At 40.3% G+C, this 24,388-nt stretch overlaps 1 protein-coding gene across 1 annotated transcript in view; it reads right to left on the bottom strand.

Annotated features, from left to right (window-relative positions):
* Positions 1-691: 691 nt before the first annotated feature.
* Aldh (Aldehyde dehydrogenase) overlaps positions 692-24,388 on the bottom strand; it is a 78,435-nt gene continuing 54,738 nt past the window's right edge. Inside the window, exons 7-10 of the mRNA XM_071694157.1 lie at positions 2,446-2,583; positions 1,906-2,070; positions 1,620-1,777; positions 692-1,399 (exon numbers count right to left, since the gene is read on the bottom strand). Coding sequence (XP_071550258.1) covers positions 1,252-1,399; positions 1,620-1,777; positions 1,906-2,070; positions 2,446-2,583 — 609 coding nt within the window. The 3' untranslated portion in view covers positions 692-1,251. The remainder of the gene's footprint in view (positions 1,400-1,619; positions 1,778-1,905; positions 2,071-2,445; positions 2,584-24,388) is intronic.

The raw sequence follows: 24,388 nt of genomic DNA, 5'->3' as shown, positions 1-24,388 counted from the left end.
AAATTACAGAGGTATAAGTTTGTTGAGTATTCCTGGTAAATTATATGGGAGGGTATTGATTGAGAGGGTGAAGGCATGTACAGAGCATCAGATCGGGGAAGAGCAGTGTGGTTTCAGAAGTGGTAGAGGATGTGTGGATCAGGTGTTTGCTTTGAAGAATGTATGCGAGAAGTACTTAGAAAAGCAAATGGATTTGTATGTAGCATTTATGGATCTGGAGAAGGCATATGATAGAGTTGATAGAGATGCTCTGTGGAAGGTATTAAGAATATATGGTGTGGGAGGAAAGTTGTTAGAAGCAGTGAAAAGTTTTTATCGAGGATGTAAGGCATGTGTACGTGTAGGAAGAGAGGAAAGTGATTGTAATCTTATGATGCCAAAATTACTGGACCCTCTATTTATTCAGACTTGAATTGCAATACCATTTACCTGTTCCTGGCTTGACTTACTTTATTACTACAAGTACAATTAACTTTAAATAAAATTCATCTCTGCAGAAACTTTAAACATCATGCTTTCACAGTAAACAATTGAAAGTGAAGAAATTATAACTAAGCATTGCTGATTTAAAAGTAAACCATGACTACATTTTTTACACAAAATCCTTTATTCATTTCGCAACAAATGCACATGTACAATTTCTTTTCAGTTATGTAATGTTAACCAGTGAAAGGGGAAAGAAATGAGCATACAAAATTATTAAAATATATTTAAGTTCTCATCAGCTTGATGAACACTACAAAGTAGTCAACAATAATAATGTACTTCAAATATGCAAGTAGACATTTGCTTGGTGTAAGACACAAATAACTATGAAGATAATATTACCCAGGGTGTCCAAATACACAGAATGCATTATCCCTACCGTTATTAGTTGATTAATTTTCTGCTCTGCTCTTCAAATCCTGAAGTACAATATCAAACCAGCCAGTTTTCATCTTACAAAAAGTAAGCCTTTAATTTTTAATTTTTCATTAAGAGATTTCAAAACTAAACCATAGATAATCAAAATTCAACTTTTATTAAAACCCCAACATTGAAGAATAAGATTTCTTACACCAAAATTAAATCCCTGTTCTCATTATAATTTACTATCTTCCTTTTCTATTCATCACACAATAATAGACCTTACAAAAATGCTTTTAACATAATACTGACATTCAGTGGAATAAGCAGAACAGTCTTTCCTATTCATATATAACAACAAAACACTGGAATTTCCTTAGATTACATTTTCTTCCGCTTACAACTTCAGGCATTCTTGACTGGAAGTTTCGTTATAACTGCCTTTACTTCATAGTAGTTCCGTAATGCATATTCTGAGTTTTCTCTCCCTTGGCCTGACATTTTGTAACCTCCAAAAGGAGTCTGGGCATTCAGTACATCATAGCAGTTGATCCTGAAAAAAATGAATGGTGCATTATCAGTGTTTATACATATCAAATGTACAAGTGGCTGTGTCTATACACAACTATGCTCCACATATCACAATGTTCTGTTGAAAATGGTGGGACCTTTTACAGATAATATTCTCAAAGTAAAATGGTAGTGTAAAGGATTCATTTACACAGCAATGTTAACATCATATTAGCAAGATGAATGAAAATACTCTCACTTACCAAACAGTTCCAGCACGCAGACCCTGTGCAAACAAGTTGGCCTTATCCAAATCCTTTGTGAATACTGCTGCTGCTAAACCATACTCAGTCGTGTTAGCACGTTTAATTACTTCATTAATATCACTGAATTTCAAAATCTGCTGGACTGGCCCAAAAATCTGTAGAATAAGGAGTTTGATTTATTTACACAAGACTTGTATGTAACAGACCTATTTGAGAAAGATGATTTCCCATATCTACACAAAAGCATAATGAGCAAGGTCATTCACAGTAACTGTCGCAGTACCTCCTCCTTAGCAATGCGCATATTGTCTTGAACATCAGCAAAAACCGTTGGTTCAATGAAGTATCCCTTCTCGCCTATACGCTTTCCTCCAAAACACATCTTGGCTCCTTCACTCTTTCCAGATTCAATAAGGGATAAAATCTTATTCATTTGTTCTCCATCCACCTGTTCAAAGATAAATACAAGTAAACACATTGTACTATGATGATGCTAATGCAATATTTTTATTATACATCTAGTAAAGTATAAAAAGGTTAGATTAAAAAAGTAAAATATATAAGGTCCTGTAAAGATAATACTGAATACTTCTTTAAATATTCAAACTATGTAAGTTCCAATATCCTGAAAATACTTTTAGCAATTCAGAATGTCAAGAGAAAAATTTGTTTATACAGATATTAGTCAATTGGCAATACTCGATATGCAGTTACTGAAATCCTTAAAGAGGATGGAAAAATGACAGTTTCAAGCAAGTACAAAGTGTCATGCAAAACATTACATTCAACCTCTGACAAAAACACAAGATGAAAATGGGCAAACCTGGGGTCCTTGTTCAGTCTGCGAGTCAAATGGGTTACCAACTTTGCGAATCTTGGCACGTTCAACACTGCGCTCAACAAATTCATCATAAACATCATCTTCAACAAAAATCCTTGTACCAGCACAACAACATTGACCCTATCAAAAACAGAAACACAGACATTAATCTCTGCATATCCTACATATATAGTTTATCATGAAACATTTTTACCTGCAGTTTTGTGACAGCATATCTTTAGCATGCTGCTCAAAAGCTGAAGATGTGTACAAAAGAACCAAACGATTGTATACATCTGATCCACTCTAGATAAATGGGAATCGAGTTTTGTTAATACACAGGGATATGGGATGTTGTATCCTATAATATGAAATTTGGTTAAAGCAATTATCTGATATGAAATAGGAGAGGAAATTTAGTGACCCCCCAAAAAGAGAAATTAATAGTTTACATGCTCGCTGGATCCCATCTCCCAAGCATTCTCTGCCTTAAAGTAGCCTTTTAAACCTTTGGAAACTGCCTGGATTTACCTTTTCCTTGGTTAGCTCATTTCAATCATCCCTCCACCCTTACACTACCTTAATACTTCAAATGATTTCTAACTCTTACAATGTTTTTGGAGTGGATATTCCTCTGTGGAATTGCTTCAGAAAAATGGGTTGATGAACATGCCAGTCAACAAATAATTATTTCCTCCGAGTTTTTGGCAAAGGTCCAACACAATCACTTACGATTTTATTAAAAGGTTTGCCAAAAGCAGGAAGAGGTTTTAGTGTAGCTGGTTGAATTATCTTATTTAGTTTTCCTACTTTCTGACAAGTTGGACAACTACAAAATTCATAATCTTTCTTAATACCAAGGCCAATAGAAATGCACCAGTAACCTACTTACAGTCTTCCCTACACCTATACCAGAAAAACTAGAATCATGATATTCCTTCACACCCAAGGAACTATAATCTACTTTTTTCATCTCCCAATGATCTGAGGAATACTTGGAGGTCTCCATTTTCTCATTAACACCTCACATGAATATATAATCCTACCGATTCATCATCCAACTGATCATTTCTCTTTGTTTCATTCCAATCTTCCTCCAAACTACTATCTTACAACTTAACCTTTATCACCTCATCAACTTTGAAATTTGGAAGATAATCCACTTTTAACTCCACTTTGTCACCTAACTTGACATCACACTCCTCCTCCTCAAATATCTCATTCAATCCTACAGCATCTACATCTCTAACGTGAACCACAGCTCTAGTAACAACATAAGCAGAATGTAGAGCTAACGGGACACCCTCATCCAAATCAATTCCAAGTTCTTCACAATACATTCTCAAAGTATTCTTCAATGTTTGATGAAACCGTTCTAAGATACCTTGTCTTCGAGGATGCTATGGATTTGAAAGATTGTTTAATGTGAAATCCTTTCAAAACTATCTTAAACAAAGTGGAAGTGAAATTGCTTCCTTGATCTGACTGAATTATTTCTGATGATCCTAACCATGAAAAATATTCAACTTAATCTCTTACATCGTTTTAAAATAGTGTGGATACTCCTAAGCGGATTTGCTTTGGGAAAGTGGTTGATAAACACAATAATCAACAAATCATTTCCTCTGAGTTTTTGGCAAAAGTCCAACACAATCAATTATGATTTTACTATTAGGCTTGCAAAAAGCTAGAATAGGTTTTAGTGGAGCTGGGTGAATAATCTTATTTGGTTTTCCAACTTTGTGACATGTTGGACAGCTTCTGTAGGGTTGGGCAGCGCCTTTCAAAGTTCTAAGCTAGTGGAGCCATGTCGGTGACCTCCTTGTGATCTTCCTTGTTCCTGAGAGTCCAAATGAACTGGAATCATGGGGTGAATCAGTGATGCTGTTCCTGCACACCTAAGGAGCTGCAGTTCACTTTTTTGTCTCTCAGTGATCTGGCATGGGAATCCTTAGAGGTCTCCACTTTCTCAGAAGCAACTCACCGTGGGTGTGGAGTCCTGCTAACTCATCATCTGGCTGATCATATCTCTTTGCTTTGTTCCAGCCTTCCTTTAGGCTACTGTCTTCCAACTGAGGTTTTATCGCCTCATCTTCATCAACTTTGGGGTCTGGAGGGTGGTCCGCTTTTGGCCCAATTTTGTCGCCTGGCATGACATCGCAATCCTCCTCAGATGGTTCACTCGGTCCTGTGTCATCGGGGTATCTGGCCTCAACTGTGATCTCCAGTGGCAGCACAAAGAAGGATACAAAGCTAACAGGATATCCTCATTCCAATCAATTTCAAGTTCACAATACACTCTCAGGGTATTCTTCAATGCTTGATGAAACCATTCTAAGCTACCTTAATGCTGAGGGTGATATGGACTTGAAAGATTCTGTTTAATGTGAAATCATTACAAAACTTTTTTAAACAGTGAAGGTGAAATTGCTCCCTTGATTTGACTGAATTATCTCTGGCAATCATACCCATGAAGAATATTCAACGAACTCTCTTACAATGTTTTTAGTGTGGATACTCAACAGCAGAACTGGTTCAGAAAAGTGGGTTGATAAACACGTCAACAAATAATTATTTCCTCTTCGCGTTTTTTGGCAAATGTCCAACACGATCAATTATGATTTTAATAAAAGGCTTGCCAAAAACTGGAAGAGGTTTTAACTGAGCTGAGTGAATAATCTTACTTGGTTTTCCTACTTTCTAACAAACTGGACAACTACAAAATTCGGCAACAACTTTAATACCAGGCCAGTAAAATTGTGTCAGTAGCCTACTTACAGTCATCCTTACACCAAAGTTGTGTGCCAACACTTGTCAAGAACAGACTTGCTCTAGCAACACACTTGGCAAACCAGTTTCAAACAGGTCTTTTTGTGTGCCGCTTAGTGACTTACTTGAATCTTAGTGAAATCTCTTGAATCTTAGTAAATCCTTTGAATCTTAGTGAAATCCTTGAAGATGGCTCCAGCTTATAAAGTTGCCTGCCCTAGATGCCACTGGAAGTTCACCAGGGATTATCTCCTTAAAGAAAGTGAGTACATTTGTTTGTTTGTTCTGAAACATGTTTGATAGGCTTTTGGTAGGGTTAGAAAAACAGCGAAGCCTTGGAGAAACTGATGTTAAGATGAAAGGGTGGGAAGAGAAAGTGTACATCATTTAGCGTAGATGTCTTAGTAAGATTGAAACCATTGAGAAAAAGCTGAAAGATACTTCCATCTTCCAACCTGTGAGGAAAACTTGTTGCCACATCATCAAACAACATACTAGCAACAAACTCTCCACTCACAATATGTTTGGCATACTAGATGATGAAGTACAGGATGATTGTAGCATCACCTTGGTCGGGGACTCCATAGTTAGACATTAAGACCAGGAGTTCCATGCAAGAGGTAGAAATAGAAAGAACTTCTGATATGCAGGTGCTAGGGTAAAACACATCTGAGAAAAATTTGACAACATAGTCTCAAACAAGCCCACGGATGTGATTTTTGTCAATTAGGTGGGGACAAACAATGTAGTTAATGGGAGATTGGAAGATATATTAGCAAAGAAGAGAGGACTTATTTGCAAGTTTAAAGAAAGTCTAAGGAAGCAGAAAGTCATAGGAGGTATAAAAGAAAGAGGCAGGAGGTCAAGAGAAAGGTGCAAGAGGTGAAAAAGAGGGCAAATGAGAGTTGGGGTGAGAGAGTATCATTAAATTTCAGGGAGAATAAAAAGATGTTTTGGAAGGAGGTAAATAAAGTGCGTAAGACAAGGGAGCAAATGGGAACTTCAGTGAAGGGGGCTAATGGGGAGGTGATAACAAGTAGTGGTGATGTGAGAAGGAGTTGGAATGAGTATTTTGAAGGTTTGTTGAATGTGTTTGATGATAGAGTGGCAGATATAGGGTGTTTTGGTCGAGGTGGTGTGCAAAGTGAGAGGGTTAGGGAAAATGATTTGGTAAATAAAGTAGAGGTAGTAAAAGCTTTGCGGGAGATGAAAACCGGCAAGGCAGCAGGTTTGGATGGTATTGCAGTGGAATTTATTAAAAAAGGGGGTGACTGTATTGTTGACTGGTTGGTAAGGTTATTTAATGTATGTATGATTCATGGTGAGGTGCCTGAGGATTGGCGGAATGCTTGCATAGTGCCATTGTACAAAGGCAAAGGGGATAAGAGTGAGTGCTCAAATTCAAAGTACAGAGGTATAAGTTTGTTGAGTATTCCTGGTAAATTATATGGGAGGGTATTGATTGAGAGGGTGAAGGCATGTACAGAGCATCAGATTGGGGAAGAGCAGTGTGGTTTCAGAAGTGGTAGAGGATATGTGGATCAGGTGTTTGCTTTGAAGAATGTATGTGAGAAATACTTAGAAAAACAAATGGATTTGTATGTAGCATTTATGGATCTGGTGAAGGCATATGATAGAGTTGACAGAGATGCTCTGTGGAAGGTTTTAAGAATATATGGTGTGGGAGGCAAGTTGTTAGAAGCAGTGAAAAGTTTTTATCGAGGATGTAAGGCATGTGTACGGGTAGGAAGAAAGGAAAGTGATTGGTTCTCAGTGAGTGTAGGTTTGCGGCAGGGGTGTGTGATGTCTCCATGGTTGTTTAATTGGTTTATGGATGGGGTTGTTAGGGAGGTGAATGCAAGAGTTTTGGAAAGAGGGGCAAGTATGAAGTCTGTTGTGGATGAGAGAGCTTGGGAAGCGAGTCAGGTTGTTGTTCGCTGATGATACAGCGCTAGTGGCTGATTCATGTAAGAAACTGCAGAAGCTGGTGACTGAGTTTGGTAAAGTGTGTGAAAGAAGAAAGTTAAGAGTAAATGTGAATAAGAGCAAGGTTATTAGGTACAGTAGGGTTGAGGGTCAAGTCAATTGGGAGGTAAGTTTGAATGGAGAAAAACTGGAGGAAGTAAAGTGTTTTAGATATCTGGGAGTGGATCTGGCAGCAGATGGAACCATGGAAGTGGAAATGAATCATAGGGTGGGGGAGGGGGGCGAAAATTCTGGGAGCCTTGAAGAATGTTTGGAAGTCGAGAACATTATCTCGGAAAGCAAAAATGGGTATGTTTGAAGGAATAGTGGTTCCAACAATGTTGCATGGTTGCGAGGCGTGGGCTATGGATAGAGTTGTGCACAGGAGGGTGGATGTGCTGGAAATGAGATGTTTGAGGACAATATGTGGTGTGAGTTGGTTTCATGGAGTAAGTAATGTAAGGGTAAGAGAGATGTGTGGAAATAAAAAGAGTGTGGTTGAGAGAGCAGAAGAGGGTGTTTTGAAATGGTTTGGTCACATGGAGAGAATGAGTGAGGAAAGATTGACCAGGAGGATATATGTGTCAGAGGTGGAGGGAACGAGGAGAAGTGGGAGACCAAATTGGAGGTGGAAAGATGGAGTGAAAAAGATTTTGAGTGATCGGGGCCTGAACATGCAGGAGGGTGAAAGGCATGCAAGGAATAGAGTGAATTGGAACGATGTGGTATACCTGGGTCGACGTGCTGTCAATGGATTGAACCAGGGCATGTGAAGCGTCTGGGGTAAACCATGGAAAGTGTGTGGGGCCTGGATGTGGAAAGGGAGCTGTGGTTTCGGTGCATTATTGCATGACAGCTAGAGACTGAGTGTGAACGAATGGGGCCTTTGGAGTCTTTTCCTAGCCCTACCTCGCGCACATGATGGGGGAGGGGGTTGTTATTCCATGTGTGACGAGGTGGCGATGGGAACAAATAAAGGCAGACAGTATGAATTGTGTACATGTGTATATATGTATATGTCTGTGTGTGTATATATATGTGTACATTGAGATGTAGGTATGTACATTTGCGTGTGTGGATGTGTATGTATATACATGTGTACGTGGGCGGGTTGGGCCATTCTTTCGTCTGTTTCCTTGCGCTACCTCGCTAACGTTGGAGACAGCGACAAAGCAAAATAAAAAAAAAAATAAAGGAAGCATATAAAACCGAGATTGCTGCCAAGGTATATTGTCAACTCCTGTACCCCAAGTAAAATGCTGGGGATAAACAGAACTGAAGCTTTCTATGGGGAGGAGGATAGTGTGTTTAGTATAAACCTGTGGGACCTGTTTAGTCTTGAAAGATCTCTGTATGCTAGGGAAGATCTTCACTTAAATGGAATAGGGAAAGCCAGCCTTGGCAGATTACTGGATGAGAACATTAGGCCTTTTTTTCAATAGAGATACTACTCAGGATGGCAAATCATGGTTAAGCTGACAGAGGAACTTGCAAGAGTGGGGGATGGTAAGAAGGTAACTGTGTGGGGTGGGTCTGTGCAGGGGGAATCTGAAAGACACGGAATCCAGTCTGGTCACTATAAAGGTAGCAGCAGAGGAATGAGCAAAGAAAGGTCAAGTAGGGTCAGTTGGGGACAACTCGGGCATTATAAATAGCAGGTTCATACAGCTACAGGTCAACTCTCAAGTAACAAGGCTGATAGGGTCCAGTGTGGGGAAGGTCAGAGTTAAGGTGGTGAACCCAAAACAGATGGGGAACAATCTCTCTGCTGCTGCTGCACATGCAGACATTATCAGTGATAATACAAACACACACACACACACACACACAAAAAGCAAATTCAGTCCAGAAATCAACTCTAAGGAAAGTAAATTCAATATACAAAAATACCTTGAGCATCTTTACAAAACATTTTGAACTTGTATCCTATGCAGTTACTGAAAAAGCGAACTATATACAAAAGATCGCTTGTAAGGATAGCTGGTGGAGTTTTGATCGACAATGATAACAATCTAAGTGCTATCATGAGAAGCAAAGTAGACACACACACTTACGACTCTCTTTATAATGACATTACTGGCAAGTTCAAAAGTAAAACTACATCTTGGTATTATTTACAGACCTTCTAAGCAAAAAGAAGTCGACGATAAGATGCTATACAATGAAATCAAAACTATAGGAAATATTAAGATGTTATAATAGTAGGAGACTTCAGCAGTCCAAACATAAACTGGAACACGTCAACAGGTGACCAAGAGGGAAAGAGACTAACGGAACCAATTGAAAACTCTTTTCTAGAACAGTTAATCAAAACACTGTCTAGTGATAAAAACATTCCTGATCTTGTCCTCATCAGTGACACAAGCTTAATTAACCACTATGAAGTTGCTGAGAGTTTGTCACAAAGCAATTACAATTTTATTAAATTAAGAGATAAATTTAGATTATGAAATGACAACAAACTCTTGATCCCAGATTACATGCAAGCAAATTTCGAAAACAAGGCAAAATTTGCAGTACCAATTGGATAAAACTTCTTGACATTCACACAGTAAAGGAAATGTGGAATGATTCTAAAAACATACTACTCGAGATTGAAAATAAACGTATTCCACAAATTATGAAGAGAACTTGCAATACTTCAAAACCATAATGGTTGAATAGGTAAACAGAATGACCTATTTGTCAAACGAAGAAAACATATAAGAAATTCAAATCAATGGGAACCGATGAAAATCGCCAAGAATCAATCAAAATCCAAAGAGAGTGAAAGGTCATAAGACAATAAACACAAGGAAGAAAAAGAATTTCTTTGAAAGCTAAGAATAATTTTAAGGAATTCTTCAAATATATACAACAAAGAAGGACAGTAAAAGAAGGAATTGGACCATTATGAAATGAACATGACACACTAACTACATTCAAGGAAATGGCTACCATACTAAATTATTCTATTAACTCCATATTCACAATTGAAGAAACATCTTGAATACTGCAATCTTTTCAAAGATCTGATGAAGAAGAGTTGAAGGTTAGAGAAATAAAGAGCTCTGAAGTACTTAAATACCTAGACCAATTAAATCCTAACAAATCCAATGGCCCAAATAACTCCACAAGATTTTTAAAGGTCAAGAGACAGCTGATATACCCCATATCAAAACTACCCAACATATCTCAATCGGATGGTCAAGTGACAACTGAGTGGAAACCAGCAAATGTTACTCCTATATATATAAAATGGAAACAAAAAGTGTGCTTTGAACTACCTCCCAATTAGCCTTACATCAGTGTTAGGTAAAATGATTGAAAAAAATAATAAGATAAAATTGTCATATCCAGAAGATAACACAATCATATCGGACAACCAACACGTTTCTCTGCAATAGAAGAGCCTGCCTGACAAATTTGCTGGAATTCTTTTATGTTTATCAGAACTGGGACAAAAAAGTAGTCTGATGTAGTATATATATATATTTCCAAAAGGCTTTTGATAAAGTACCTCAAAAGAGACTTACATAAACTTAAAGAACTTGGAATCAGTGAAGAACTCTGTACATGGATCAGTGACAGATGGCAAGTGAAGTTTAAAGTAAACTAGTGTGAAGTCATGCACTTTGGAGACAAGAATATCCATTATGACTACCAATTAATGAAGAAAAAGACCTTGGAGTTGTCATTAGCAACAATCTGAAGTACACTAAGCAGTGTCAAGCAGCATGTAAAAAAGACAACCAAATGTTAGGTTTCACAGCCAGGAACGTAGATTACAAGACACCACAAATAATTCCCATACTTTAAAATTCTTTAGTAGGACCACACCTTGAATATGCAGTCCAGTTTTGGTCCCCAAACTATCAAAAAAAGAGGAAAAATTAGAGCAAGTACAAAGACATGCGACAAAACTGAACTTAATCCAAGTGTTCAAAATTCCGAACAAGTTCGATAACGTAAATCACAAACATCCTTTCAAAATAAAAGAAAGTACGGTTATCAGGACAAATAGATCATAACTCAAAGTTAAAAGATGTGGTATGAACGTAAAAAAAAATGCTTCTTTTTCCAAAAGTGTGTTGAGCATTGGAATAAGTTACCATCAGACATAGTGAATGCTTAGATCATAAATGCCTTCAAAAGTCATTTAGACAAAAATTTTATAAATTCAGGTATACTCTGAGAAAAATGCTAGAAATAAAGTATAAATGACAAGAGGTAACAGGGACAGCTTAAAAAGCTGCAGAGAGGAATTAAATTTTCTTGCCACGTTAAACTCATTTTTTTCAGACAACCGAGACATGGACCAATCAGGCCTCTTGTTGTCTGTCTTTCTCATCTAAACCTTGTTTTAAGAGGCACCTCCTGTATGCATTTTTCATTACCATTCACTTAAGAGAATTTTTGATCCTTCAATAAAGTCCTCCTCTTATGCCAGTCTAGAATCTGTTATTCCATCTCTTGCATAACATCCCAGACACTTGTGCATATCTTTGTCTGTCTGATATTAATCTGTCATCCATCAGTCATCTGGAGTAAACATGGTTCAGTGAAGAAGCACCGACATGAACCTGAAGAGTCAGGTCAAATGTATCACACTGTATACTTTAAACAGTTGTTCTGCATCTTAATTCTTAAACTGTGACAGATGTCACAGATGGTTTACGATCAACTGCGACATATAAACAACAGGATTTTCATCCTACTCTTGTAAAATGTACACCATGTTTAGCATTCATTAACCATATTGCATGCCCCTGCAGGCCTCTACACCACTGAGAACCTCAGCTGCATCTCTGTCACCAACATCACCATCTTCCACTACCATCTACTTACTACAATAGGGATGATGTGTAAAGGAAATCGCCAGCAAAGATGTGTATTGTAAACTGTAAGCTTTACAGTAATTCTCAGATGAACTTGGTTGCTGTCAATTACTCATTTGTTCAGACGTCCTAACTGGGACACATCAAGTGATAACGATACAAAAATAGTTATGGCATCCCGACAAAATTTCTGCTGCTTTAAAAATTGCATGACAAGTTCAACACTCCATTCACTCCTCACCACTTCCTCCCCCATTATATAATGCTCCCCCCCCCCCCTCTCTCGCTATGCACTAATAAGCTGGTTGGGTATCCCCCAGATGCTCACTTCAACACTCATCCACAGCAAAGCAAAGGTAGGTAATGGATTTTTTTTTTCACTTGTGCTAGCTTATCCTTAATTCTAAAACAATATAATATATCTAAAATATTTTTTTGTAGTACTGTTGCACATACATAGGTAGCTAAGTTTTCTTGTAACCACAGTTTGAGGGTTAAAGCGAACACATGAGATTCAAAACTAATTTGGAGTGTACCCTCATAATAAGATTTAACTTGGATCTTCACCTATCTCATACAAATATCACAACTTTGGCCACATGATCTAATACATTTTTGATATTCTATAAAACTACTCACCTATTCTTATTTTACACACAGTATCTGTACTGCATGCAGACAACACAAGTGTCCCTTATAGTTATTTCTTAAAAGCCTTCTGAAGTATTCCCTGCGTATCATAGAAGGTAACTAAAGGGGGAAGGTACGGGGGGCTGAAAACCTTCCCCTCCTTGTATTTCAATTTCTAAAAAGGGAAATGAAAGGAGTCAAGCTGGGAGTGCTCATCCTCCTCGAAAGCTCAGATTGGGGAGTCTGAATGTGTGTGGATTTAACCAAGAGGGGACGAAAGGTAAAATAGGTAGTATGTTTGAGGAAAGAAACCTGGATGTTCTGCTGTGAGAGAACAAAGCTCAGGGGTAAAGGGGAAGAAAGGTTTGGGGAAGTCTTGGGAGTAAAGTCAGGGGTTGGTGAGATGACAAGAGTTAAGGAAGGAGTAGCACTAGTCCTGAAGCAGGAGCTGTGAGAGTATGTGATAAAGTGTAAGAGAGTAAATTCTGGATTATTGTCAGTAAATCTGAAAAGGGATCAAGGCAACTGGGTGATTATTGGTGCTTATGCACCTGGTCATGGGAAGAAATACCATGAGAGGCAAGTGTTTTGGAAGCAGCTGAGAGAGTGTGTTGGGAGCTTTGATGCACGAGACCAGGTTTTACTTATGGGCGATTTAAATGCAAAGGCGAGTACTGTGGCAGTTGAGGGTAACTGGTGTACATGGGGTATTCAGTGTTATGGAGGGTAACTGGCGTACATGGGGTATTCAGTGTTATGAATGGAAATGGTGAAGAGTTTGTGAATATGTGCAGAAAAAAGACTGGTGATTGGAAATACCTGGTTTTAAGAGAGAGATAATCATAAGGATACATATGTGAGTAGGAGAGACAATTAAAGGGCATTACTGGATTATGTGTTGACTGATAGGCCAGTAAAAGAGAGACTTTCGGATGTTAATGTGCTGAGAGGGGCAGCTGGAGGGATGTCTGATCACTATCTTGTGGGGGTAAAGGTGAAGATTTGTACAGGTTTTCAAAAAACAAGAGAGAATGTTGGGGAGAAGAGAGTGGTGGGAATAAGTGAGCTTGGAAAAGAGACTAGAGTGAGGAAGTACCAGGAGAGAGAGAGTGTAGAGTGGCAAAAGGTAAGAGCAAATGATCTGAGGGAAGTGGGTGAAGAATGGGATGTATTTAGGGAAGCAGTGATGGCTTGTACAAAAGATACATGCGGCATAAGAAAGGTGGACAGATTAGAAAGGGTAGCGAGTGGTGGGATCAAGAAACCAAGTTTTTAGTGAAAGAAAGGGTAGCGAGTGGTGGGATCAAGAAGTAAAGAATTTAGCAAAAGAGAAAAAAGAAATCTTCCACAAAGCATCTCTATCAACCCTACCATATGCCTTCTCCAGATCCATAAATGCTACATACAAATCCATTTGTTTTTCTTAGTATTTCTCGCATACATTCTTCAAAGCAAACACCTGATCCACACATCCTCTACCACTTCTGAAACCACACAGCCTTCCCCAGTCTGATACTCTGGAGGTACATGCCTTTACCCTCTCAATCAATACCCTGCCGTATAATTTCCCAGGAATACTCAAAAACTTATACCTCTGTAATTAGAACACTCAACTTTATCCCCTTTGCCTTTGTACAATGGCACTATGCATGCATTCCACCAATCCTCAGGCACTTCACCATGAACACTGAATATCTTCACCAACCAATCAACAACACAGTCACCCCCATTTTTAATGAATTCCATTGCAATACCATCCAAACCCACAGCCTTGCTGGCTTTCATCTTCCACAAAGCTTTCACTACCTCTTCTCTGTTTACCAATCCATTCTCCCTGACCCTCTCACTTTGCACTCCACCTCAACCAAAACACCCTATATCTGCCACTCTATCAACAAACATACTCAACAAACCTTCAAGATACTCACTCCATCTCCTCCTCATTTCACCACTACTTGTTATTACCTCCCCATTAGCCCCTTCACCAATGTTCCAATTTGTTCTCTTGTCTTATGCACACTACTTACCTCCTTCCACAACATCTCTGTATTCTCCCTAAAATTTAATGATATTCTCTCACCCCAACTCTCATTTGCCCTCTTTTTCTCCTCTTGCACCTTGTATAAGTATATATATAAGCGTGTATGGGCATTTATGTATATATATATATGTGTGTGTGTATACGAGTGGATGGGCCATTCTTCTTCTGTTTCCTGGCACTACCTCAATGATGGGGAAAACAGCAATTAAGTATAGTAATAGATAATTGTTATTATTATTATCATCATCATTATCCCTGGGGATAGGGGAGAAAGACTTACTTCCCACATACTCCCTGCATGTCATAGAAGGTGACTAAAAGGGAAGGGAGCAGGGGGCTGGAAATCCTCTCCTCTTGTTTTTTAATTTTCCAAAAGAAGGAACAGAGGAGGGGGCCAAGTGAGGATATTCCCTCAAAAGCTCAGTCCTCTGTTCTTAATGCTACCTTGCTAATGCAGGAAATGGCGATTAGTATGTAAAAAAATTATTATTATTATAATCATTTTCATACATATTCACATTACTTGTATTTGTGAGGTAGCATTAAGAACAGAGGACTGAGCCTAAGAGGGAAAATTCTCACTTGGCCCCCTTCTCTGTTCCTTCTTTTGGAAAAGTAAAAATTGGAGGGGAGGATTTCCAGCTCCTGAGCTCCCTTCCACTTTAATCATCTTTTACGACACAAAGGGAATAAGTGGGAAGTATTCTTCTCCCCTGTCCCCAGAGATATTATTATTATCATTATGATCATTAATCAACATCATTATCATAAATGAACACTGGAGAGTGGATGTGAACAAAGGAGGCCATTCTTCATCCATTCCTTATGCTACCACACATGCCAGAAACTATGATCAAGAATGAGTGTTTTAGATATCTGAGAGTGGATCTGGCTGCGGATGGAACCATGGAAGCAGAAGTGAATCATAGGGTGGGGAAGGGGGCAAAAACTCTGGGAGCGTTGAAGAATGTGTGGAAGTCGACAACATTATCTCGGAAAGCAAAAATGGGTATGTTTGAAGCAATAGAGGTTCCAACAATGTTATATGGTTGCGAGGCATGGGCTATAGATAGAGTTGTGCAGAGGAGGGTGGATGTGCTGGAAATGAGATGTTGAGGACAATATGTGGTGTGAGGTGGTTTGATCGAGTAAGTAATAATAGGGTAAGAGAGATGTGTGGTAATAAAAAGAGTGTGGTTGAGAGAGCAGAAGAGGGTGTTTTGAAATGGTTTGGTCACATGGAGAGAATGAGTGAGGAAAGATTGACCAAGAGGATATATGTGTCAGAGGTGGAGGGAACAAGAAGTGGGAGACCAAATTGGAGGTGGAAAGATGGAGTGAAAAAGATTTTGAGTGATCGGGGCCTGAACATGCAGGAGGGTGAGAGGCGTGCAAGGAATAGATTGAATTGGAACGATGGGGTATACCGGGGTCGACGTGCTGTCAATGGATTGAACCAGGGCATGTGAAGCGTCTGGGGTAAACCATGGAAAGTTCTTGGTCATTCTTTCCTCACTCATTCTCTCCATGTGCCCAAACCATTTCAAAACACCCTCTTCTGCTCTCTCAACCATGCTCTTTTCATTTCCACACATCTCTCTTACCCTTACATTACTTACTCGATCAAACCACCTCACACCACATATTGTCCTCAAACATCTCATTTCCAGCACATCCACCCTTCTGCGCACAACTCTATCCATAGCCCATGCCTCGCAACCATACAACATTGTTGGAGCCACTATTCCTTCAAACATACCCATTTTTGCTTTCGGAGATAATGTTGTCGACTTCCACACATCCTTCAAGGCTCCCAGGATTTTCGCCCCCTCCCCCACCCTATGATTCACTTCCGCTTCCATGGTTCCATCCGCTGCCAGATCCACTCCCAGATATCTAAAACACTTTACTTCCTCCAGTTTTTCTCCATTCAAACTTACCTCCCAATTGACTTGACCCTCAACCCTACTGTACCTAATAACCTTGCTCTTATTCACATTTACTCTTAACTTTCTTCTTTCACACACTTTACCAAACTCAGTCACCAGCTTCTGCAGTTTCTCACATGAATCAGCCACCAGCGCTGTATCATCAGCGAACAACTGACTCACTTCCCAAGCTCTCTCATCCCCAACAGACTTCATACTTGCCCCTCTTTCCAAAACTCTTGCATTCACCTCCCTAACAACCCCATCCATAAACAAATTAAACAACCATGGAGACATCACACACCCCTGCCACAAACCTACATTCACTGAGAACCAATCACTTTCCTCTCTTCCTACACGTACACATGCCTTACATCCTTGATAAAAACTTTTCACTGCTTCTAACAACTTGCCTCCCACACCATATATTCTTAGTACCTTCCACAGAGCATCTCTATCAACTCTATCATATGCCTTCTCCAGATCCATAAATGCTACATACAAATCTATTTGCTTTTCTAAGTATTTCTCACATACATTCTTCAAAGCAAACACCTGATCCACACATCCTCTACCGCTTCTGAAACCACACTGCTCTTCCCCAATCTGATGCTCTGTACATGCCTTCACCCTCTCAATCAATACCCTCCCATATAATTTACCAGGAATACTCAACAAACTTATACCTCTGTAATTCGAGCACTCACTCTTATCCCCTTTGCCTTTGTACAATGGCACTATGCACGCATTCCGCAAATCCTCAGACACTTCACCATGAATCATACATACATTAAATAACCTTACCAACCAGTCAACAATACAGTCACCCCCATTTTTAATAAATTCCACTGCAATACCATACCATCCAAACCTGCTGCCTTGCCGGCTTTCATCTTCAGCAAAGCTTTTACTACCTCTTCTCTGTTTACCAAATCATTTTCCCTAACTCTCTCACTTTTCACACCACCTCAACCAAAACACCCTATATCTGCCACTCTATCATCAAACACATTCAAAAAACCTTCAAAATACTCACTCCATCTTCTCACATCACCACTACTTGTTATCACCTCCCCATTAGCCCCCTTCACTGAAGTTTCCATTTGCCCCCTTGTCTTACACACTTTATTTAACTCCTTCCAGAACATCTTTTTATTCTCCCTCAAATTTAATGATACTCTCTCACCCCAACTCTCATTTGCCCTCTTTTTCACCTGCACCTTTCTCTTGACCTCCTGTCTCTTTCTTTTATACATCTCCCACTCATTTGCATTTTTTCCCTGCAAAAATCGTCCAAATGCCTCTCTCTTCTCTTTCACTAATAATCTTACTTCTTCATCCCACCACTCACTACCCTTTCTAATCAACCCACCTCCCACGCTTCTCATGCCACAAGCATCTTTTGTGCAAGCCATCACTGCTTCCCTAAATACGTCCCATTCCTCCCCGACTCCCCTTACCTCCTTTGTTCCCACCTTTTTCCATTCTGTACTCAGTCTCTCCTGGTACTTCCTCACACAAGTCTCCTTCCTAAGCTCACTTACTCTCACCACCCTCTTCACCCCAACATTCTCTCTTCTATTCTGAAAACCCATACAAATCTTCACATACATACATATATTATTTCTGATTTTTTATTTCATCATACTTCGTTGCTGTCTCCCGCATTAGCGAGGTAGCGCAAGGAAGCAGACGAAAGAATGGCCCAACCCTACCACATACACATGTATATACATACACGTCCACACATGTACATATACATACCTATACATTTCAACGTATACATACATATACATAAACAGACATATACATATATACACATGTACATAATTCATACTTGCTGTCTTTATTCATTTCCCGTCGCCACCCTGCCACACATGAAATGACACCCCCCTTCCCCCATGAGTGCACGAGGTAGCGATAGGAAAAGACAACAAAGGCCACATTCATTCGCACTCAGTCTCTAGCTGTCATGTATAATGCACCAAAACCACAGCTCCCTTTCCACATCCAGGCCCCACAAAACTTTCCATGGTTTACCCCAGATGCTTCATATGCCCTGGTTCAATCCACTGACAGCACGTCGATCCCGGTATACCACGTCGTTCCAATTCACTCTATTCCTTGCAAGCCTTTCACCCTCCTGCATGTTCAGACCCTGACCGCTCAAAATCCTTTTCACTCCATCCTTCCACCTCCAATTTGGCCTCACACTTCTCATTCCCTACACCTATGACAAATATATCCTCTTTGTCAATCTTTCCTCAATCATTCTCTCCATGTGACCCAACCATTTCAGAACAATTTCTTCTGCTCTCTCAACCACACTCTTTTTATCACCATGCATCTCTCTTACCCTTTCATTATTTACTCGATCAAACCACCTCGCACTACATATTGTCCTCAAACATCTCATTTCCAACACATCTACCCTCCTCCATACAACCCTATCTATAGCCAATGCCTCGCAACCATATAACATTGTTGGAACCACTATTTCTTCAAACATACCCATTTTTGCTTTCTGAGATGATGTTCTTGCCTTCCACACATTCTTCAACACTCCCAGAACCTTCACCCCCTCCCCCACCCTGCAACTCACCTCCGCTTCAATGATTCCATCCGCTATCAAATCCACTCCCAGATATCTAAAACACTTCACTTCCTCCAGTTTTTCTCCATTCAAACTTACCTCCCAATTGACTTGTACCTCAACCCTACTAAACCTAATAACCTTGCTCTTAATCACATTCACTCTGAGCTTTCTTCTTTCACACACTTTACCAAACTCAGTCACCAGCTTCAGCAGTTTCTCACCCAAATCAGCCACCATCGCTGTATCATCAGCAAGCAAAAACTGACTCGCTTCCCAAGTCCTCTCATCCATAACAGACTGCATACTTGCCCCTCTCTTCAAAACTCTTGCATTCATCTCCCCAACAACCCCATCCATAAACAAGTTAACCATGTAGACATCACGCAACCCTGCTGCAAACCGACATTCACTGGGAACCAATCACTTTCCTCTCTTCCTACTCATACACATTCCTAACATCCTCGATAAAAACTTTACACCGCTTCTAGCAACTTGCCTATCACACCATATACTCTTAATACTTTCCACAGAGTATCTCTATCAGCTCTATCATATGCCTTCTCCAGACCCATAAATGCTACATACAAATCCATTTGCTTTTCTAAGTATTTCTCACAAACATTCTTCAAAGCAAACACCTGATCCACACATCCTCTACCACTTCTGAAACCACACTGCTCTTCCCCAATCTGATGCTCTATACATGCCTTGACCCTCTCGATCAATACCCTCCCATATAATTTTCCAGGAATACTCAACTTTTTTTTTTTTTTTTTTTTATACTTTGTCACTGTCTCCCGCGTTTGCGAGGTAGCGCAAGGAAACAGACGAAAGAAATGGCCCAACCCCCCCCCCCCATACACATGTACATACACACGTCCACACACGCAAATATACATACCTACACAGCTTTCCATGGTTTACCCCAGACGCTTCACATGCCTTGATTCAATCCACTGACAGCACGTCAACCCCGGTATACCACATCGCTCCAATTCACTCTATTCCTTGCCCTCCTTTCACCCTCCTGCATGTTCAGGCCCCGATCACACAAAATCCTTTTCACTCCATCTTTCCACCTCCAATTTGGTCTCCCTCTTCTCCTCGTTCCCTCCACCTCCGACACATATATCCTCTTGGTCAATCTTTCCTCACTCATTCTCTCCATGTGCCCAAACCATTTCAAAACACCCTCTTCTGCTCTCTCAACCACGCTCTTTTTATTTCCACACATCTCTCTTACCCTTACGTTACTTACTCGATCAAACCACCTCACACCACACATTTTCCTCAAACATCTCATTTCCAGCACATCCATCCTCCTGCGCACATCTCTATCCATAGCCCACGCCTCGCAACCATACAACATTGTTGGAACCACTATTCCTTCAAACATACCCATTTTTGCTTTCGGAGATAATGTTCTCGACTTCCACACATTCTTCAAGGCTCCCAGGATTTTCGCCCCCTCCCCCACCCTATGATTCACTTCCGCTTCCATGGTTCCATCCGCTGCCAGATCCACTCCCAGATATCTAAAACACTTTACTTCCTCCAGTTTTTCTCCATTCAAACTTACCTCCCAATTGACTTGACCCTCAACCCTACTGTACCTAATAACCTTGCTCTTATTCACATTTACTCTTAACTTTCTTCTTTCACACACTTTACCAAACTCAGTCACCAGCTTCTGCAGTTTCTCACATGAATCAGCCACCAGCGCTGTATCATCAGCGAACAACTGACTCACTTCCCAAGCTCTCTCATCCCCAACAGACTTCATACTTGCCCCTCTTTCCAAAACTCTTGCATTCACCTCCCTAACAACCCCATCCATAAACAAATTAAACAACCATGGAGACATCACACACCCCTGCCACAAACCTACATTCACTGAGAACCAATCACTTTCCTCTCTTCCTACACGTACACATGCCTTACATCCTTGATAAAAACTTTTCACTGCTTCTAACAACTTGCCTCCCACACCATATATTCTTAGTACCTTCCACAGAGCATCTCTATCAACTCTATCATATGCCTTCTCCAGATCCATAAATGCTACATACAAATCTATTTGCTTTTCTAAGTATTTCTCACATACATTCTTCAAAGCAAACACCTGATCCACACATCCTCTACCGCTTCTGAAACCACACTGCTCTTCCCCAATCTGATGCTCTGTACATGCCTTCACCCTCTCAATCAATACCCTCCCATATAATTTACCAGGAATACTCAACAAACTTATACCTCTGTAATTCGAGCACTCACTCTTATCCCCTTTGCCTTTGTACAATGGCACTATGCACGCATTCCGCAAATCCTCAGACACTTCACCATGAATCATACATACATTAAATAACCTTACCAACCAGTCAACAATACAGTCACCCCCATTTTTAATAAATTCCACTGCAATACCATACCATCCAAACCTGCTGCCTTGCCGGCTTTCATCTTCAGCAAAGCTTTTACTACCTCTTCTCTGTTTACCAAATCATTTTCCCTAACTCTCTCACTTTTCACACCACCTCAACCAAAACACCCTATATCTGCCACTCTATCATCAAACACATTCAAAAAACCTTCAAAATACTCACTCCATCTTCTCACATCACCACTACTTGTTATCACCTCCCCATTAGCCCCCTTCACTGAAGTTTCCATTTGCCCCCTTGTCTTACACACTTTATTTAACTCCTTCCAGAACATCTTTTTATTCTCCCTCAAATTTAATGATACTCTCTCACCCCAACTCTCATTTGCCCTCTTTTTCACCTGCACCTTTCTCTTGACCTCCTGTCTCTTTCTTTTATACATCTCCCACTCATTTGCATTTTTTCCCTGCAAAAATCGTCCAAATGCCTCTCTCTTCTCTTTCACTAATAATCTTACTTCTTCATCCCACCACTCACTACCCTTTCTAATCAACCCACCTCCCACGCTTCTCATGCCACAAGCATCTTTTGTGCAAGCCATCACTGCTTCCCTAAATACGTCCCATTCCTCCCCGACTCCCCTTACCTCCTTTGTTCCCACCTTTTTCCATTCTGTACTCAGTCTCTCCTGGTACTTCCTCACACAAGTCTCCTTCCTAAGCTCACTTACTCTCACCACCCTCTTCACCCCAACATTCTCTCTTCTATTCTGAAAACCCATACAAATCTTCACATACATACATATATTATTTCTGATTTTTTATTTCATCATACTTCGTTGCTGTCTCCCGCATTAGCGAGGTAGCGCAAGGAAGCAGACGAAAGAATGGCCCAACCCTACCACATACACATGTATATACATACACGTCCACACATGTACATATACATACCTATACATTTCAACGTATACATACATATACATAAACAGACATATACATATATACACATGTACATAATTCATACTTGCTGTCTTTATTCATTTCCCGTCGCCACCCTGCCACACATGAAATGACACCCCCCTTCCCCCATGAGTGCACGAGGTAGCGATAGGAAAAGACAACAAAGGCCACATTCATTCGCACTCAGTCTCTAGCTGTCATGTATAATGCACCAAAACCACAGCTCCCTTTCCACATCCAGGCCCCACAAAACTTTCCATGGTTTACCCCAGATGCTTCATATGCCCTGGTTCAATCCACTGACAGCACGTCGATCCCGGTATACCACGTCGTTCCAATTCACTCTATTCCTTGCAAGCCTTTCACCCTCCTGCATGTTCAGACCCTGACCGCTCAAAATCCTTTTCACTCCATCCTTCCACCTCCAATTTGGCCTCACACTTCTCATTCCCTACACCTATGACAAATATATCCTCTTTGTCAATCTTTCCTCAATCATTCTCTCCATGTGACCCAACCATTTCAGAACAATTTCTTCTGCTCTCTCAACCACACTCTTTTTATCACCATGCATCTCTCTTACCCTTTCATTATTTACTCGATCAAACCACCTCGCACTACATATTGTCCTCAAACATCTCATTTCCAACACATCTACCCTCCTCCATACAACCCTATCTATAGCCAATGCCTCGCAACCATATAACATTGTTGGAACCACTATTTCTTCAAACATACCCATTTTTGCTTTCTGAGATGATGTTCTTGCCTTCCACACATTCTTCAACACTCCCAGAACCTTCACCCCCTCCCCCACCCTGCAACTCACCTCCGCTTCAATGATTCCATCCGCTATCAAATCCACTCCCAGATATCTAAAACACTTCACTTCATCCAGTTTTTCTCCATTCAAACTTACCTCCCAATTGACTTGTACCTCAACCCTACTAAACCTAATAACCTTGCTCTTAATCACATTCACTCTGAGCTTTCTTCTTTCACACACTTTACCAAACTCAGTCACCAGCTTCAGCAGTTTCTCACCCAAATCAGCCACCATCGCTGTATCATCAGCAAGCAAAAACTGACTCGCTTCCCAAGTCCTCTCATCCATAACAGACTGCATACTTGCCCCTCTCTTCAAAACTCTTGCATTCATCTCCCCAACAACCCCATCCATAAACAAGTTAACCATGTAGACATCACGCAACCCTGCTGCAAACCGACATTCACTGGGAACCAATCACTTTCCTCTCTTCCTACTCATACACATTCCTAACATCCTCGATAAAAACTTTACACCGCTTCTAGCAACTTGCCTATCACACCATATACTCTTAATACTTTCCACAGAGTATCTCTATCAGCTCTATCATATGCCTTCTCCAGACCCATAAATGCTACATACAAATCCATTTGCTTTTCTAAGTATTTCTCACAAACATTCTTCAAAGCAAACACCTGATCCACACATCCTCTACCACTTCTGAAACCACACTGCTCTTCCCTAATCTGATGCTCTATACATGCCTTGACCCTCTCGATCAATACCCTCCCATATAATTTTCCAGGAATACTCAACAAACTTTTTTTTTTTTTTTTTATACTTTGTCGCTGTCTCCCGCGTTTGCGAGGTAGCGCAAGGAAACAGACGAAAGAAATGGCCCAACCCCCCCCCCCCATACACATGTACATACACACGTCCACACACGCAAATATACATACCTACACAGCTTTCCATGGTTTACCCCAGACGCTTCACATGCCTTGATTCAATCCACTGACAGCACGTCAACCCCTGTATACCACATCGCTCCAATTCACTCTATTCCTTGCCCTCCTTTCACCCTCCTGCATGTT

Source organism: Panulirus ornatus, chromosome 56 (assembly GCF_036320965.1).
Source record: "Panulirus ornatus isolate Po-2019 chromosome 56, ASM3632096v1, whole genome shotgun sequence".
NCBI classification, from domain to species: domain Eukaryota; kingdom Metazoa; phylum Arthropoda; class Malacostraca; order Decapoda; family Palinuridae; genus Panulirus; species Panulirus ornatus.
This window is presented reverse-complemented; position numbering and strand designations above follow the sequence as displayed.